General features: G+C 32.7%; 1 protein-coding gene across 1 annotated transcript; it reads right to left on the bottom strand.

The window, feature by feature from the left end:
- Nucleotides 1–5,063: 5,063 nt before the first annotated feature.
- LOC129921790 (borealin-like) lies at nucleotides 5,064–16,802 on the bottom strand. The gene is made up of 9 exons (XM_056004645.1): nucleotides 16,419–16,802; nucleotides 8,768–8,862; nucleotides 8,538–8,571; nucleotides 8,346–8,421; nucleotides 7,900–8,005; nucleotides 7,707–7,762; nucleotides 7,189–7,266; nucleotides 6,650–6,746; nucleotides 5,064–5,879 (listed from the first exon to the last, which is right to left on the bottom strand). The coding sequence occupies exons 1-9, from the start codon at nucleotides 16,555–16,557 to the stop codon at nucleotides 5,748–5,750; spliced, it is 813 nt and encodes a 270-aa protein (XP_055860620.1). The 5' UTR covers nucleotides 16,558–16,802; the 3' UTR covers nucleotides 5,064–5,747.
- Between the last annotated feature and the right edge of the window lie 2,403 nt (nucleotides 16,803–19,205).

Genomic DNA, 19,205 nt, shown 5'->3' with positions numbered 1-19,205 from the left:
GGTAGGGGTTTTAACCTCAAACCCCCCCCCCTGGTAGGGGTTTTAACCTCAAACCCCCCCTGGTAGGGGTTTTAACCTCAAAAACCCCTTGTAGGGGGTTTTAAACTCAAAACTCAAGTGATAGTTTAGTATTAAAATCTCACCTAAAATAAACAAAATCAGCAAAGCAAAATATCAGTCACTAAATTCCGATCCCAGGGGGGGGGGGGGATTTCCCCCCCCCCCCCTGGCTACGCCCATGATTAGAGCAATTATATGTTAATTATAAGACATTAGTTAGGCCACATCTAACGTCACATTCACTTTCATCTATCCTTTGGTCTGCTGAACCGCTGGGGTACCACGCAAGATCCGCTAACCTTCTTTCTCCATTCTTCTGTCATTTGTCTTTGATAGAATTGCATTCTTCTGATCTTTCTGAAAATATTGAAACCTGCCTTTTACCTGCCTGGGTGGATCACTTCGGGGCCGATTTTGAGTTTGTGTCTCCACATAAACTTTCTTTGTAACCTTGTTTGCTTTGATTTTGTTTATTTTAGGTGAGATTTTAAGTTACAATGTCATTATTTCCCCTTTTAATAGAGTGTCCAGTAAGTTAGAAGCTCCTTTCTTTTATTGGAGTGTCCGGTAAGTTAGAAGCTCCTTTCTTTTATTGGAGTGTCAGGTAAATTAGAAGCCACAGCGTAGTCAAGGGGGATTTAACCCCCCCCCCCAACCGAAATTTTTTTTTTACGAAAGGGATGAGTTTTTTTGAACTAATTTTGTTTAATAGCAGGAAAATTCATTGTAGATACTGAAGAATATGCATGTGTTTGTTTTAAATACCGGAAATAGTGCCTGGCGGCGGGCCCTGACAAGGACGGAGTGTTTCCAGTTTATTCCCCTCACTTCAGGAAGAACCAATTCTAGGTTACAATGAACGTCTTCCGAAAGGATGAAGGGTCAGAAAGTAAGATCAACTATGCACACACGCCCACACATATATATCTAGGCCGAAACAAAAAAACCTGGCGGGCTGGCTGGTTTCTAAGTCATCTAACGTGGCATGATAGACAAAAGTCAATGGAGTCGTGAATGTTCCTTCGTGAAAGTTCTCATCAGATTCAGATGACGTTTGGCTGCATCTCTTGGCAGAGGATTTCAGCAATTTTTGCTTTTCGTCACAAATTTTTTTCTTTAGTTTCCTTTTGATTAATTTTCGGTTACATTTTTTTTAATTTTGAAAATAATAATTGTGATTTGGCAATGAGATTGTAGCTGTGAAATGCTGGGATCTAAAAACTGCTCTAAACCTAACTCCACCCTAACATTAAGAAATAGTTCCTTACTTTGAAGTGCCAGGTCCCGTTCAAGATGAACACGAGCATGTTCACACTAGTTAGACTAGTTCTATAGGACTATACACACAAATAAAATAAAACAAATTACGAGTCTTCTGTTGCTAACTTGTTTCTTAATCTCTTAGAGGCTCTAACCATCAGAAATATCCACATAGTTTTCGCCTAAAAAACTTGACATTGAACACAATTTTCAATTGAATTCAAATTATTTCAAACATTGCAATTGTCGCAGTATAAATATTGCAGAATCATAGATTCTAGTTCAAGTATTTATATGGTGAAGATTTACGAAAAGCACATCAATTTTTAATTATCACTTGTGAATTCGCCATCATGTTGTTGGAAGTATTTTCATTCTTGAACAACTCATGAACATGGCTCTCGAACAATAGAACATTAAGAAAAGATCAAACCGCAGGAATTGAAAAGCCACAAAATGCATCACTTGTAACAAAAGTTCTATTTTTAATACCGCACAAACTGAAACGTCATTTTGTAAATCTGACAAGAGTCAAGAAAGCCAGGCTATATATCTAAAAATGATGGCGATTTTAAAGACGAGCTTCCTTCTTTGCAAGCCTGTTGAAAACGACAACTACAGCAAAAAGTCATCGGAACTATTTAATTCATCAACAAATGTTAGTAATTTCCACAAGAATTACAAAAAGTTATTAAAAAAAAAAAAAAAAAGAATTCCAGAACTGGTCAAACAGAAACAAGCTCAAATTTTGCAATGACATTTTGGCTTTTTTTTTCACAAACCGTCACAACTATTGTGTGTTCAATGTAGGATTCCATTGCTGGAGATGTTCCCATGTCCACTCATTTTTTCCTAATTGTCACATACCGGTAAGTACAACACAAAAATCATGAATATAGTTAATGTGCAATTGAAAGCAAATGAATGCAAGTCATAAAGATACAATTTAATGACTTTGCCATGATGAAACATACAGCTTTGGCTATTTATAAAAGTGATTTACATTTGGATTACAATGTTATACAGGACCAAACAAACAGGCGATCTTATGGTGGGGGGTTTACTGCATAATGGGGAATTGCAAAAAAGGGTTGAGACCATTTTTTTTCTTTCATTTATTATTAATCTATATTATAAAGTAGAATGTGAGGTTTGTATGTATGTATGTTACTTATAGACATCAAAACCGCTTGACCAATCTTGATAAAACTAGGCAGGAATGTTCCTTGGGTACTAACTTAAACCGTAGTGTATATATTGTAGCCCTAAAACAAACGTAAGACCTCAAAAAAAAAAAGTCCGACTCTATTACAGCTATTGTATTTTATGGATCTTGGCCATGTCTACAATGTTGACATGAGAAAAGATAGAAAGGATTTAGACATAGATCTAATTTTAAGAAATACACTTTGCGCAGATAGTTTTTTACTTTGACACATGAAAATACAAAAGAAGATCCATTGATTTCATTATAGAATAAAATTAACCTTCAATTTTGTGTTTCAAAAGCATTTTTTACATAAATTAGATCCTTATATCTGTGACTTCATATTTCCTGACGAACATTCTTTCATTAGACAATACCGTAATGAATCGCGTACTAAATATTAATTTGTTTAATTGTTTACTTTTAAATCCCATCACTAGATTTAAAACTCTAATTCAACTATAAGATGATAAAACTTCTCTTGGCACAGATAGTTAGATACTTTATCACATAAACTAATTAATTAAAGTCCATTCATTTCACATTTTGATCAAATAAACATTCAAATTTGGTTTTCTAAAGCTACATTCATTTACGAAAGCTGCGAAGCCGAGTTGAGATAGGCCTAGATCTATATTCATTCATGAATCGCGTACTAAAAATTATTTCGTTTAATTGTTCACTTTATAATCCCATTCATTTAACAAAGCTATCGCTCTTTTCGTTTTTAATAGATAAGAATGTATGGACCTCGGGTAAACCCATTTTCGCAAAACTAATTTTATTTTCGTAGCGAAAGAGAAATAACGTGAAAGGATCATCAGCTACGTTTATCATACATCTAAATCCAATCCAATGGATTATTTAAAAGCATTTTTTTACATAAATTAGTTCCTGATATCTGTGACTACAGATTTCCTGGCGAACATTCTTTCATTAGACATTACCAAATGGTTACACATTAACACATCTCTCTACTGAGTCTATTCCTAGGCCTAGGGCCTAGGTCTAAAACTCTTATTGAACTCTAAGACTGATAAAACTTCTTTTCGCAAAGATAGTTTTATGCTTTAACACATAAACATACTAATTATTGTCCATTCATTTCATATTTTAATCAAATTAACATTCAAATGTGTTTTTCTAAAGCATTTTTAATACATTCGTTCGCTGTTCGCTAAAGCTGCGTAGCCGTGTTGAGATAGGCCTATGTTCATTTATGAAAAAAAGTTCACGCATGCGCAGCACAGAATGAACTCTATAAAAGCCAATTTTTAACTTAGATTTAGATCTATGTCTACCTCAAGATCTACTTTATACACATGAACATACAAAATTTAGTCTATTCATCTCAAATTTTAATCAAATATATGTAGGCCTACAAGCAAATGTTTTAATTTGAAAAAAAAAAATGGATTTAAGCCTATTAGCTATTTTGATTTGATAGCTTCATTCACACTATTTTTACATTGACACATTCGCTTTACTTATATTATTACATTATTATTTCGTTTAATTGTTTACAAAACACTCTCAGTGACTATATCAAAAGTAATGCGCAAATAAAGACCTGCGGGTCGCGGGTAACATATGTCTAGTTAATTATAAAGAGTAAAAGATTCGGTGACCGGTCACTTCATCCACCAAATTGAATATTGTTTCTTATTAAATTGTCTAGTTGTGCTAATAAGGCTTTGATTTTAAGCCCTCATTTCATGTACAAAATAAATAGGATTATATAGAATGCTTTTTGATATTTTGGAAGTTATTAATGCGTTTATAGTGTTCACCTATAATCAATTATAAATCTGGGGTGTGTACTTAGCTATAGCGCTTCTATTCAATGTGGTAGATGTAATATTATAATAGTATCCTGCGTGAGACATACTGATCAAAAGCCCAAGGTGTGGGGGAAGTTGTGGAAATCTTTTGAGAGATGAGAACGATTAGAATACATGATCATGCCGCTGATAACTCCTGGACGACTATCTTTCACTTTATTTTTCAATCGCTCTTTCTTGAAAATGGGCGTCATTTTTAGCCATGAAATAAGGTTTTATTTTTTCTAGTAAAAGGCTGACTTGACCCATCCTTAGGATATCATGTCGGCTATATAAGTTTTGCTTTTATTTCTTTTAAACATTAAAGTTGTCAATTGTGCTACAGGCATTAAGTACTATGAATCGCTGGATCGTCTTGTGTACTTACAATCAATAGCCTATCTATCCTATCTGACCTATCTGATGTAACACAAAAACACTTTTTTACATGACCTCTCTATTTATACATGTTCAATTTGTATTGTTTTTAATGGCATTTAATTATATTCTGATCTAATGTGTCACACGTTTTGTCATGTAAATAAAAATGAATATATTAAATAATGCTTATTTCATGATTTGTACAATTACTATTTGTTAAAAGATTCACTTTGACAAAACAGCTTCATAAAGGACTTGTCTTCATTTGGTTGACATCTGGTTGTTTGGAACTTCATTGACACATAGGACATTAGGTAGACATAGGACATTAGGTAGACATAGGACATATGTAGGCAACATAATTAAGATGAATCATAGGAAGTAAATGGGGGGGTGAACTGACTAGACAAAGTCTAAAATCCCACAAAGAGAAATAAGTGAAAGAAAAAACTTTGTGAAGAGGCAAGTAATTTACTGAATGACAGTCTCAAGATCTAGAAGTAAACAATCCAACTGAGGAGAGCTGACACACTACAGTCACTTGACATTCAAGCATCCACTCCCAGTAATTCCTCTCTTTCATGGCATTCAATCACACAATGTCAATCTCACCTCTCAGTCTTACCATTCAGTCATCACTGTTTACACAATAGTTGTGATTGCATGACTTATTTACAGCTACAATTGACAATTCTATGAACATTTTGTCCACATTATCATCATTAATAACAATGAGTGAAAGTGTTGAATAAATAAAACATTTATGTTGCATTGAAAATATTCTAATTTCTCTAACCTAATCTTGGTAGTTTACCAAAACAAAAAATTCTAGGTAGCCTTGACAAGCTTACAGTTTATGTAAACTGATATACAGACACATTCGACTGTGACAAAAAGATTTCATCAATGATTTTGCAGTTTTTCCAAGCAACAATGTGAATATTTATTTTTTAATTTTTGAAGATATTGTTACACTAAACTAATGACACACATATAGTGAAAACAAACTTCTCCAGTGCTCATTTTTTCATGAGCTTCGTTGAGACCAGTTCTAAAATTTTCTCAGCCCGGCCTGGTGTTAAGTCAATTCCTATGTCAGCCAACCCAGCAGCAAATTCAGTCTTGTTGACATCCTCAATACAAACAGTTGGCTGGAGAGACAAAATGTTGAATCAAACATCAAAGTTTTACTATCAATTTGTCTTTATATGTAAGGGGATTAAAATTGTGACATTCATATATTGCAATTTCAGTAGTAGAGACAGAGTTAAACTAGTAAACATCATAGAGTCATAGTGATCTACTAGGTTTGAGATCTGATTAAAATGTGTTGCTTTTTTTTTTTAGTCCTGTGTTCAACAGCTCACATGATTAGATGCATATCAAGATGATAGCTACAAATGGGTGCATTATATTATGATGAAAAAATTGTTGATTCTAGCCAACTACTTCAAATAAGAATTAATGGCTTATTGTTACAAGATTTACAAACACTATGAACCAGTGGAGGTAACTGGACTTTTGTTAACTATGTAAAAAAAGAGATGATAAAAAAGCAACAAATAGATAGCTGGTCTACTGTATGTATCAGTTTAGAACAAGATCTAATGACTTTTTGTGTTGGTTTAGGACAAGATTTAACCTCTAGATGTACTAACTGTTCAATCAAATCACATTAAGAGTCATATGAGCTAGCATAGAAAATGATACAGTATGGGATTAGGTCAATGTAGTCAAGGAGATTATAGTAAACAAATCATTAAGGAGACTAAGTAAAAAGAATGAAAAACACTTGAGTATTTCTAGGTAGATCAACATATTCATCTCTCCAGATAAGCTTCTCAAATCTGACAATCACACAATATAAACCCTATCAAAAGAAGCATTAATTTTTAACTCCATTTTGATGATAATATCTTACTTGTCGTTTGCCTAATTGCCGCACAGGACTACCAGCTAAGGACATGAGCCTTTCTCCAGGTTTGATATCTCGTTCATTTTCTGGTGTTATTGGTAAGCTGTTAGGAAGACACACAATCAATCAACACATAAATAATAAAGACATTTCTTTCAAACAAATCTCCAAGATCACACAAAACTTTACAGACTTAATTTTCAGCAATTTTCTAGTCAATGTCTAAAGAGAGACATGAGAGAGAATGTGTAAATATTTTAACTCTTTCTCTCCTAATTGACCTCATTAAATTAAATTAATGTTTAATTTTATAAACTTTATAAAAAGAGTATGTATTCTCATTTAATTCTATACCAAATAAAACATTTTCTGATTACAAACGACAAAGCTATTGAAACTTAATCATAACAGGGGAGTGAAATAGTAACGAGCAAAATGAAGAATTTCGTCAAAACGTGGAAAAATAATTACAGAGAGAAAGAGTTACATCAATTATGAAATTAAAAAGTACAAGGAAGAAACAAAATTTGACTGCTTCAACTCACTAAGGGTTAAATTTAGGTGTTATTAAAGGTGTTTGTCCCCAAACAGAGCGGGTAGTACTGTTACATGGTGTAGTCAGTCTGAAAGAAACAAAATAGTAATATATACACAAATAGCTTTTCTTGCTTTAAAAAAAAAATGGGTTTAAAATTACAAAGTAACAAAAAGTACTACTAATTGAATATATTAACTTTCAAATTTGCTATCAACAATAAGACATAGATACCTATGGCTACAATGAATATTTAATCTGAAGTTATCAGTTAAGCCCCCTTGATTGTGATATTAAGATCAGAATTATCTCAGTAGAAGAGTTGTAAGAAACAGTATATAAAGCTAATCCTTGTTTCTGTTCGGGAATATTTTCCTATATTTCATTTTATATTAGCACTACCAAATGAAGGCACTTTATAAGGCTTCTCAAATTTCTTTAGAATAGAAGATAAAAGGTTTGAGAAATACAAGTGTATATATTCAATTTTCTATAAATTACCAATGTTATGAGCATTACTATACTAACTTTGATCGAGTGGCCCTTGAAGTAGGAGGAAGCATAGTTCCTTTCTTTGATTTATTCTTTATAAAAGAAAGAAAAAGTCATATAATGATTAAATTATTGAGAAGAAACAGAGAAGAAATGATTAAAGAATATGAACAAACAAAATCATTCATTTCAATTGAAATTGATCAAATGACCAAAGAATACAACACACCTTAGCTTTAAATGTTTTTGTTGAAGCTTCATTTCCTTCTGAATCTTCCTCACTTATGATACTAAGACCTGATTCTTCAGTTTTCATTGATTTCATAGCTCCAGCCCTTTGGGGAAAAAAAAGTATTAGCTTATCATTATGGCCTCATTCAGTCCCAAAGTGACTATGGATCATCTCATGGAAATGAGATGAATGTTTAAGCATTAGCTGTGGTTGGAATGATGTCACACACACACACATCAGTTCCCCACTCTTCACGCAGCTGACATATTCAAAGGAGCAACTTTAAATTACCTTGAATAGCCAAATGAAGTCAATGTGGTAAGAACAGAAATAAAATATTTTTACCCCATTTTTTATGTGTTCTTATATTTGGTTCAAGAGTCATCCATTAAGATATTGTTACCTACATGTAGGCAATCCATTAGTACAAACAAAAGTATTACCATGACAATTCATCAAGCATTTGTCGTCTTGTTGTATTTTTCAGTTTTATCACTGCTTCCTCAGTACCACCAGCCTCTAAGACAGAGTATAGGGAAATCAGTCTATGAAATATATAGACATGAAATAATACAAATATAGTAAACATATATTTCTTTAGCTTTCAAACTTAATATATATTATGAACAACTGACCTGCATATTCTTTAAGAGTCATATTCGCTACAACCTAAAGAGAAACAAAAAGAAACAGCACACAATTTATTTACTAACATTAAATGTTGTGCATTAAAATTTTGAACTTTTAAGACATAACTTTCTATATAATATACTTTGAATATAGAATTTTAATTTTAGAATTAGAAAGTTATTTTTCACTAGTTATTTAACAAAATTGTGAAGTAAAAACGGAACAAAAAACTTACAGCTGGTAAGTTTAAAATTTGTTCTTCAAAGCGGGCATTGATGAATTTAATGATTGCTGTCTTTTTCTTTTCAAGGTCCTGTAGTGTATTTTTAACTGTAAAAATGAATTATTGAAACATTTGCATTACGAGATAAGATCTATGTAACTTTTATATATTCAGTTCTGTACAACAGCTAAACATGAAAGACAATTTCAATTTAAACAGAAAAGTAACTACCAATGGAAGAAATGTTGAAAAGTCAAGTTTTACACATTCGAATAAAAAAAACAACAACACAATATTTCCAATTATGAACAGGAGGAGAAACTAAACAACTACTTTTTGTTAAGTGAAAGTCTGATGTTTTTGCTGTTCATTTTTCTCCATTGTGCCAATAAAAAAGACATATTAAGACATATTAATTATTAAAGCTTCCTTTTATTCTTAACTTAATTTGTTATTAAGTTATTAAAACTATTTCTGTAAACTAAACATATTGTACTATTTTTAATGGTTTATTTTTGCGCTGACATTAACAAACACCATTCCCTGCTTTGTAACTTAACAAACACTCTCAGTGCACTAATGAACACTTCATAGTTATTGTATTTAAAAATTTTCATTATCTCCAATTTTTGTTTTTATATCAATTTAATTTAATTCAATTTAATACTGTAGCAGTGTAGCCTACCTAGATCTAGTTGACCCAAATAAAAAACTGCGTGACCACGCTTACACCACTCAGTGACTGTGTCCTAAATTTAGTACATGATCAATCAATAATTGTTCCTCCCGTTACATTTTTTTTTTCATTACTGTGTTGATGATAGTACCTAACTGGTCAATCAATAATTAGGACACCAAAGAGAGACAGAATTTAAGAGAAAGGGACAGCAGGGTTGTACCTATCACTGTGTTTGTTTGTTAATTGCTTTATCATATTTTTTGCTTTAGTAGCTTTTGTCTTTTTTATATTTGTAACGCATTAGGGATATGCGGCCTGTCAGTCTAACACAGTGTTTCTCAAACTGTCGAAGATCTGCAGGTGTGCAGCGGGAGTTTTCAGAACGCCACACGTGCAGTTACACAGGTGTGCCTACTATTAAATGTTTATTTTACATTTATCGCTCCATAGTGGCGGAAAGGGGTGTTAGCTCTTCAGGTTATGGAATTGTCCACTATACATATATTATTATAATGACTCAAATGTAGGCCGCCTTAGCAGACGCACAGCAGTTCTTGAATTGTTAACGATAATAATAAGCGGTGTGTTTCATGTAAATTGTTTAGGTGTATGCTGATAATAACAAATTATTATTATTCATTGTTATCCATGGAGAAATACGTTAGCAAGAATGAAACTGCGAAAGCGTTAAATGAAAAGCAAGGAACCAAACGAAGGTACAAAGAAGATTACATCGGATATGGTTTCATATCTTCTGGACCTGAAGATGCTCCATTACCATTCGTTCTTATCTGCAATGCAACTCTATCGAATGAAGCACTTGTTCCAATCAAATTGAAGAGAAAGTTGGAAACAAAACATCCAGCTGTAAAAGCGCAACCGAAGGAATACTTTGAAAGCATCAGGGCTCAACAAAATAAACAAGCTAAGAAACTTACGAACTACCTAAAGCTGCCAGAAAAGGGATTAATTGCAAGTTATAAGGTAGCTCAGTTATTAGCAAAACGCAAGAAAGCACACACAGAGGCTGAATCAGCCATTGCACCAGCTTTAGCAATAGTTGTTGAAACTATCCTTGGACCCGATGCCGCCGAAAAAGTTAAAAAAGTTCCTTTGTCAAATGGTACTATCTTGCGCAACATGGAAGACTTATCGTCAGATTTACAAGATCAAATCTGCGAACACTTCGACGTGACTGACGATGAAGTGTCTCTGTTGTGGTCTCTTCAAGTTGATGAATCCACTAACACTAGTGGCAAAGCCCAGCTGCTAGCTATTATTCGGTTCATAAAGGATGAAAAATGTGACAACGAATTCTTATTTTGCAAAAACTTACCAACTACGACCAAAGCGGAAAATATTTTTAAGTGGTGAACGAAAACATTTTGCTATTCAAAGTACAGTGGAGAAAAACTGTGTAAGCGTTTGCACCGTTGGCTGTCCTTCCATGCAGGGAAATAGAAAGGGATTCGTCACTCTTGTGCGTCAAGAAAATCCAAATGTATTAGTTGTTCACTGCATGATCCACAGATAAGCTCTTGCCTTCAAATCTTTGCTGAAATATTTGATGTCTGTTCTGGATCAAGTGATTGAAGTTGTAAACTTCCTCAAATCTTGACCGCTTGCATCCCGACTGTTCTCTCAGCTCTGTGAAGCAATGGATTCAGACTACAAATGTCTCCAGTATTACACCAACATTTGTTGGCTCTCCAGGGGAAAAGTGTTAAAGCGTGTCGTCCAACTAAGGGCTGAGCTGATTTCATTCTTGGAGACTGAAAAAAAAAAAGACTTTGGATTTTCTATTCATGACGAGATCTGGTGGGTTAAGGTGATATTTTTCTCTGAATTATTTGACAAATTAAATTCATTGAATTTAAGTCTTCAAGGACCATCGGAAACCATCATCATTGCATCCTCAAAACTGAAATCATTTGGTGAAAAATTGATTGTCTTTGTGGCAAAGTAAGACCTTGAACGGACTGCTTTCCTACTTACAATGAATGTGCTTCAACTAAAGAAATCACCCGTGAAATTCTGCACACTTTGAAACACCAGCAGTCAACATTGCAGCATTACTTTCCAACAGTAATGAATATGAATGGGTCAGCTCTCCATTTGGAAACAATGAAGTTACAAATCTGACTACTGAAGAAGCAGAGCAGGTCATTGATTTAAAAAATGATGCAGTTCTTAAGTTAAGTTTTGCAGAGAAAGCTTGGATGTATTTTGGATTTTAATCAACAAGTTATATCCTGCAATCAGTTTAAAAGCAATCAAAATAATTCTTCCTTTTGCATCTTCATGGTTTTGTGGGTTTGGATTTTCAGCACTGACTGTAATCAAATCTAAGAAAATCTAAGAAAAGAGAGAGACTTCTTACAATAGTCGATGACATGCGAGTTTGTTTGTCGACTCTGGAGCCTCGATTAGATCGCATTTGCTCTCAAAAACAGGCACACCCTTCACATTAAATATAATACTTAAAAACAGGTAAACTCTTTTTTTCTTCTTATTATAAAACAACTGTTGCTCTTCGTGGTGTGCCGCAAAATTTTTTTTAGTTTGTTTACTGTGCCGGCAGACAAAAAAGTTTGAGAAACACTGGTCTAACAGCTCAAGGATCATTAAAATAGCGTTAAAGTCATTGATAGTAATAAAAGAATATTAGTGAGCACCCCCATTTACACAAAGGCTATGACATGTATAGTGTTTTAGGGGGTGTTTGTTAGACGAAAATGATTACTAAATCTAGATCTATAGGACTAAAGTCTAGAGCTATTAAGGTCTGAGTTTCTAGATCTAGACAGATTAGATTATAAATCTAGATTAGATCTTAGAGTAAGATACTCTTAACTCTAGTAAGTCTAATACAAAAGAAGTAATGTAGATCTATATTTATATAAGTAGATTCTATTATATATAGATTATATCTAGGAGATTACTAGAGTGTCTAGAGTCTAGGACTCGATTAGGTAGCTAGGCAAAAAACCCAGAAGTGCGGAACTAAAAAACAATAAATAATTTAGAGATCGCTTTTTTGATGTTTTTTTCACACAGGCTGCACTTGGAAATTTATTATCCTTTTTAATGAAATGTGAGAGGTTTTAATGAAGTGTTATCCACTACTTTAGACCAGTGATGCCCAAAATATGGCCCGCGACGTGGTTCCATCCGGCCCGCAGAAACGACACAAAGTGTAGAAAATCCCCTCTCTTTTTTTAAAGTTGAAAAAGTATCTTGAAGTACGTTAGGGCCTCTCTTTTTAATCTGATGGATTGGTACAATGTCCTTTAACATTAGTACATGTACGTTATGACATGGAAGACCTGAAGAAACTCTAAGTGGACTCTGAATTTAGAATATACCAGGAAAAGTGAACGGATCTTTAATTTTTTTGTGAAACATGATAAAAAGCCAACATATATATGATTTATATAGAAAGTTTGGCTGTTTTAAAAAAAAGAACAATATATAAACGGCATAATAAAACAAATATGTTGTCATTTTTGGTTTGAGTCTCAGATAAAAAGATTGTTAAACTACGCCTAGAGATTGGAGGATAAACAAGAGAAGAAAATGAATTGTTGGTAAGCTAGCTACAATGTCGCTCACATTTTAAGTAGAGGCACATAAAAAAAAAAAAGAAGAAATTTCAGATATCCCATTAATTATTGTAAGTAGGCTACTAGATCCAGAGGTTTCTAATAAAATTGTTTCAGGTCAATTTTATTTCGTTTTTGTACCTTTTCGGTCATGCGGCCTGCGACATGAGTGTCGGAAAGTGAAATGGCCCGCAGGTCGCTTTAAGTTGGACATTACTGCTTTAGACAATAGCCTATTTAATGCTTAATCAGGATTTTTTTAAAAGTTAATTATATTTTTTAATTTATTATGAAAAATACCCCTTTTTTGTTTTTACCATTACAGGGTTGAGAAAAATAATCAAACATTAAATTTTTTTTCTCGCTAGATATCATACCTGGCTATAATTCTACCAAGTTTTATCGCGTTATCTTATGCACGTCACATCAAAAAAGTTGAAAACCTGGTTAGCATTGCTAGCAATGGGATTTACAGTTTTTGTTATAGAAATTTCTTAAAAGACATAAAACCACTTAAGGCCATGTAAGGCCTAATATTCTACATATATTCAAATAGTTTTTGTGTACTAAAAATATGCGCACGAATTTAAAAAGGAAATGAAAAAAAATTGTTTCAGACTATTTTTATCAAACTTTTAAATATTTAATTATTTTCTGCCATCATTACGCCACCATTTTGTCCACACCACTCTGACATTTCTTGTAGCTTAAGACCTGATAATTTGTTTATTCTTCAATATTTACATTCTAAACAAGTAAAGTTCATAAATATAAATGAAATCAGCTTTGTGAGCTAGAAATTTACTACTAATACTAGATCTACTATTAAATTTATTATTTAATAAGTAGATCTATCGTCTATGAAAACTCAACTTCAACTTTTGACCGGCTAAGCCAGCGACAAGCTCTCCAGTCACAACTCCAGCTCCAGTGACTTGTTCCATTGCCCTCAATGTTATGTCAAAATGTCACACAAAAAAATCATAACTCTCTAACTGTTAAACATACAGTCATAATTTATACATAATACACCATTGGAAAGTTCTGTTAAAGTATTTTAATTAATTTTAATGATATATAGACGTCTAGACTAAATCTAGAGATAATATATATAATATATAATAATATATATATTAATACTGACCATAAATTGTTTTTTTCAAAGATAATTTGGTAATTCTGAATGAGACTTATAAGACTTTAGTGCATGGGACTGGGTCAGCCAACTTTGTTACTAGATCTAGATTTGCTAGACTAGATCTATTTTGTTATTTTTTAAATTCATATTATTTTCACCTCCCTGGGTGGATCCTAGATAGTAGATTAGGCTAGGTACTTCGATAAACTGACCTAGTTCCATTTTTTTTAATCTCCCAAAAAATGGCTGAAAAGTGTGTCAGCACATTTTACCCTTTTTTTAGGGGTGGTCATTTCCATCAAAGTTTTAGCACATTGTATTTGATTTGAGGACTAATTATGATTACTTTTTGTAAACATAAGATATCAGAGATAATTTTTATTTCATTTTGAAGCCAATCTGTTAAAATTTTTCTTAAAAGTTTATGTGAAAGTTGACATTTTTACAACTTTTTCCTATAAAAGTTACAACAATGCTGTTACAATGCTGTTTGCTACAATAATTTATCATATTATGAAATGTGTATAGTATATTTCAAATTTCATTAAATTCTCTTGGTGCACTTTAAAGATATTTGATATTAAAATTAACAAAGACAAAGAAGGGTAAAATTTTCTTTTTTAAATAAAATAAAAGTGTTTATAGTTAAAACAATCTCACTAATTCTATTGAATTTAACATGTTAATATATATCTGTGTGCTAAGTTTGAACTTTGTAACTTGGCGCACTCTTTAGATATTAATTTTCAAAGTTGATGGTTATTATCTATTTTTAGTAACAGCCAACACTGTGATTTACGAGCTATTTTTAGAAGCACACATAGGAATTTTTCACTTATAACTTTTATAGTGTTTGAATGCTAGATTATGGAGAGGGAATGTGTCTTTATTATAATGACTTTGTAATCTGCAAATTTTAAAGTAAAAATATATATTTTAAAATAATATTAAATATTTTTTAAAAAATTTTCATATTTTTAACTCAGCAAACTATTAATTAATTATTTTTTCCCTGTGTTGTTTTTTTCTATTAGTATACATGTAAATTAATAGTTAATAAATGAGTACATTATATTTTCCAAATGAAGAGCTATTACTGTACAAAAATTCAAGTAAAAAATCTTTTAATAACTTCTAAAAAAATCGCAAGGATTCTTTTTTATTTTATTGTTCGATGCAAGAAATTTTTCATATACAATCTAATTTCTAAAGCATTTAAATTTAGGCATTTTGAAATGATTAATTGCCAGTGCTCTACAAAAAGGTTAAAACTGTTTTTTTATGAAGTTTATGAAACTTATAGTCATTAAATTTTAGGAAATATTTTTCTGCGCAGTGCTATTTTCAATTATAATTTATAAGAATTATCTATCTGATGCATATAAATAGCTATTTAAATACAGTAGAATTATAATTAAACAAAATAAAACACAATACAGATATCTGATTTGTTGTATTTGTGATTTTTGGGCTCATATGATGACAAAATCACATATATTTTTATTTTTTGTCGAAGTTCAACTGTCAGTTGTTTCGGTCACAGATTTTTTTTTGCTTTACAAAGGCTAAAGAAGGCTAATTTTTGGCCACTAAAAATTTAATAACCTCCCTCGCAATTAACTCAGCAATATAAAATTGTTATCATTGGAAAGCATTTCTCAAGCTCTATCTAACTAAATAGGTTCCATTGCATTGTGATCATTTAGAAATTTTTATCGAAGTACCTAATTAGGCTATCATTAGCATTAATAACTTTAGTAAGGCCTTAGGTCTAGACAATTAGTATGACTAGAGTGTGGGAAGCGTGGTCGAGAGGCTAAGTGCGCTTGAACTTGGCTACCTAGAAGGGTGCTCGAGGTTCGACACCCGACTCGGGCAGAGTTGTGTTTACTGAGCGCCTGAAGGCAGTGAAGGCAGCACGGAAAACTCTTGGATACCCCCTCCCCCCCACTGGTCCACAAATGAGATTGGACCAAGACCAAAGCGCTCTGAGCATGCTATAACTATAAGCATGAAAGTAGCCCTATATAAAAGTTATAATAATAAAGAGTGTCTAGACACTCTAGTCTAGAGTAGAGGACCTAAGAGTAAGAGGAGTAAGTCAGTAGATGAGTAGAGTGTCAGTAGACTAGAAGTAGAGGTACTAGACTACTAGATCTAGCCAATCTAGATCTAGAGATCTATTATAGAGACTACAATTCTAAAAGATCTAGAATCTAGACTAAGTTTTAGAAAGTCACCAACCTTTACAATCATAATCTTTTAAAAATACTTTCAGCTGCTCATTCTTGTCAGTAATGGATAAATCTTGAGCAAGAGGAATATTTTTACTTGGCTGTGACTGTGAAGCAATTTTAATACGTGTAGTCCTCTTCCTTGGCATGTTTTATTGTTTATTATATAAGGCTATTACCTTTTCATTAAGTCTAAGTTAAATAATGGAAATAATGAATTATTGTAATATAGAGATCTTGACTTTAGACTTGTCTAGATAGACTCTGGTCTAGATCGGACACTCAGAAATTCAATTTTTATACAATAAAATTCGAAGTCGACGAAGTAAACAAACTTCGGAATTTTCATATTTCGATTACCCGCTGGATGCCGACCAATGAAATTTGTTGTTGACGATATAGATCTAGAATCAAACCAGCAAGCTAAAACTCATCTAAAATCAAATAAGCACCAAGGTATCTGTCACTCATTCACCCATTCAGGCAAATAGAAATGTGAAATGAAAATGTTTATCGATTAAACTCAGTCGCCGACATTTTTTATGTTTGAATTTATGTATCTCCGTAAGAATTAGACCTAAAAAAAAAACTGATTGTATCTATGAACTCCTCATTCATTTTTCTTAAAAAGTAGACATGTTTTATTCTATTACTACTCATAGTTAAAATTATATATGATGTTAAAGTGGGTCAGGTCGATGCTTTCAAACATCGAACATTGTTTTACCGCTACCTTCAAGAATTTATATCTATCGAACATATTAAGAAACTATCGAACACACGAGAAGTATGGTGTTTTAAAAGTGTTATAATCTTTAAATTTTGTGAAAAGTATGGTGTTTCAGAAGTGTTAGAATCTTTAAATTGTTGTTATTTATATCATTTTCTTTTAACGCCATGTCAAGACAGACAGATTTTAGTCATTTTCACATGCTCCACATCGAAGGAATCTATCAGCTCTTCTTAGAAACTGACGATACACAATACACATAAGTGTAAGGTGCTAAGCCCAGTAACGCATTACCGACACATTACCGTACTGGTACTTATTTAGGTCTATAGCTATTTTTAGATTTAAGGCCCTTAATTAATCCAGATATTATTTATTTGGGGGAGAGCCTAATAAGCTTTGGTAGCCAATACATAATCCCGCCCTCCCCAAGCCATTGCAGGACACAACAGTTTACGTGGTTGACCTAAAAACAAAACATTCGAGGCTCTACGTATCTAGCCGCCGATCTAGCCCGCTCAGTGTATGTAACCGTGACCTCCGTGACCGTATGTCAAAGGCGCCGATGTAATAGCCCAAAAGTCAGTGCTAGATATTTTTCGATCGGGGCGGGGGAGTGGGGGGGGGGGGGGGGGGCTGAAAAGCTTGTGATTTGTGTTACCTATAGATGTAGTAGATCCGCCCTCCCAAAACCACCTGATTGACCAAAAAAAAAAACGTATTTTAGAGCACGCTTAGTATTTGTCACACACACACAAACAACATATCTATATATCTCTATCACGCCTAGTGTTTGTGACCGTAGGCCTATAGGCTAATTTATAGATCTAGTAATCTAGTAATATTTTAAAGTTTATCCGAGTTTTGCTTATTATTTTTGCCACCATTTAGACTAGATCTAAATTAAATAACTTAATAAGTTCTCAAACATTTTTGCATCAGTGACTCTTTATACTTTATGCAGTCATAATTTCAATAAATTTGCCCATGCCCCTTAAGTTTAAGGGAAAAGATAAAACATATATGCATAGTACATAAGTTACAAATGTACAAAAACAAACAAACAACTACACATTTTGTTGGAGTGTTTTTGAGAAAAAAAAAGTATGTTTCGCGGACACTTTTGCGCACATCTTTACTTAATAATTTTTATATAGGTAATTAATGACTTTGACTTTTTATGAAAGTATGTCTATTTATGTCCCTCTTAATTTTTGTAAGTAGCAAAATCTCCAAGAGCACAGTTTCTTTTTTATTTGTTGCGGTTCATCTCGGCACCGAATACATGTTCTACCAAATAAGAAGACGGCACAACAGTCAGCAACTTCTGTATAATGACCCATAATTTTAGAATCTATTTACAAAGCTAGATATCCAAATCACTCTGTCTGTCTCTCTAGTAAAAAGTGAATTATTTCCCCCACACCCAATTTCCAATCAAGCTGAGCTTTTGCACACTTATTTCTTTGACCTGACAAAGCAAGAATCAATACAAAAAAAAAATGATTAGTTAATTAACTATTGGTAATTTATTATTTTGTTTGTTATAGAACAAAGGAAAGAAATTTTACTTGACTGATGTTGTGGTATAAGTTGAAATTGTCCCCTTTATACTTTACTTTAAAGTTTGAAACTAACAATAGATAAGTATAAATAAGCCATCTATTTTCATAAGCACTTATCTGGTACAGTGGTTAGTGTGTTGGCTTGAGGAGACTAGAACCCTTGAGTTTGGATCATTTAAAAAAAATAAATCATAAATACATTTAAAAACTTTAATGTTCAACCAGATAACCCCTTCTTTCCCTCCCTAGTTTTTTAACTAGAATTCATGGTATCCTTGTTCAAAGATTGATTAACGTTCTTCATTTGTGTATATTTCAAGAAGTTGCTCCTGTATTAGTATGGATTCATGAGCGATTGAGATCCGAGTATGTCCACAAGCAAAAGAATTTGATTTTTTTTTTCAACACCCAGTCATCCAAGTAAAGAATGTTTTTAAATCTTTGGTCTTGGTCGACACAGAATAGTATGTAATAGACGTATAAAACAGTAGTGAGGGGCGAA

This window comes from Biomphalaria glabrata, chromosome 11, assembly GCF_947242115.1.
Source record: "Biomphalaria glabrata chromosome 11, xgBioGlab47.1, whole genome shotgun sequence".
Classification (NCBI taxonomy): domain Eukaryota; kingdom Metazoa; phylum Mollusca; class Gastropoda; family Planorbidae; genus Biomphalaria; species Biomphalaria glabrata.
The sequence above is the reverse complement of the archived record's forward strand: the minus strand, read 5'-3'. Positions and strand labels throughout refer to the sequence as shown.

Bases quoted from the DNA above. Each gene is read 5' to 3' on its own strand.
- LOC129921790 (XM_056004645.1), bottom strand. From the start codon at position 16,557: ATGCCAAGGAAGAGGACTACACGTATTAAAATTGCTTCACAGTCACAG. The intron at 8,863-16,418 runs GTTGGTGACTTT...TCATTTTTACAG, and splicing joins AAAAGATTATGATTGTAAAG to TTAAAAATACACTACAGGAC. The intron at 8,422-8,537 runs GTCAGTTGTTCA...ACTCTGTCTTAG, and splicing joins GACTCTTAAAGAATATGCAG to AGGCTGGTGGTACTGAGGAA.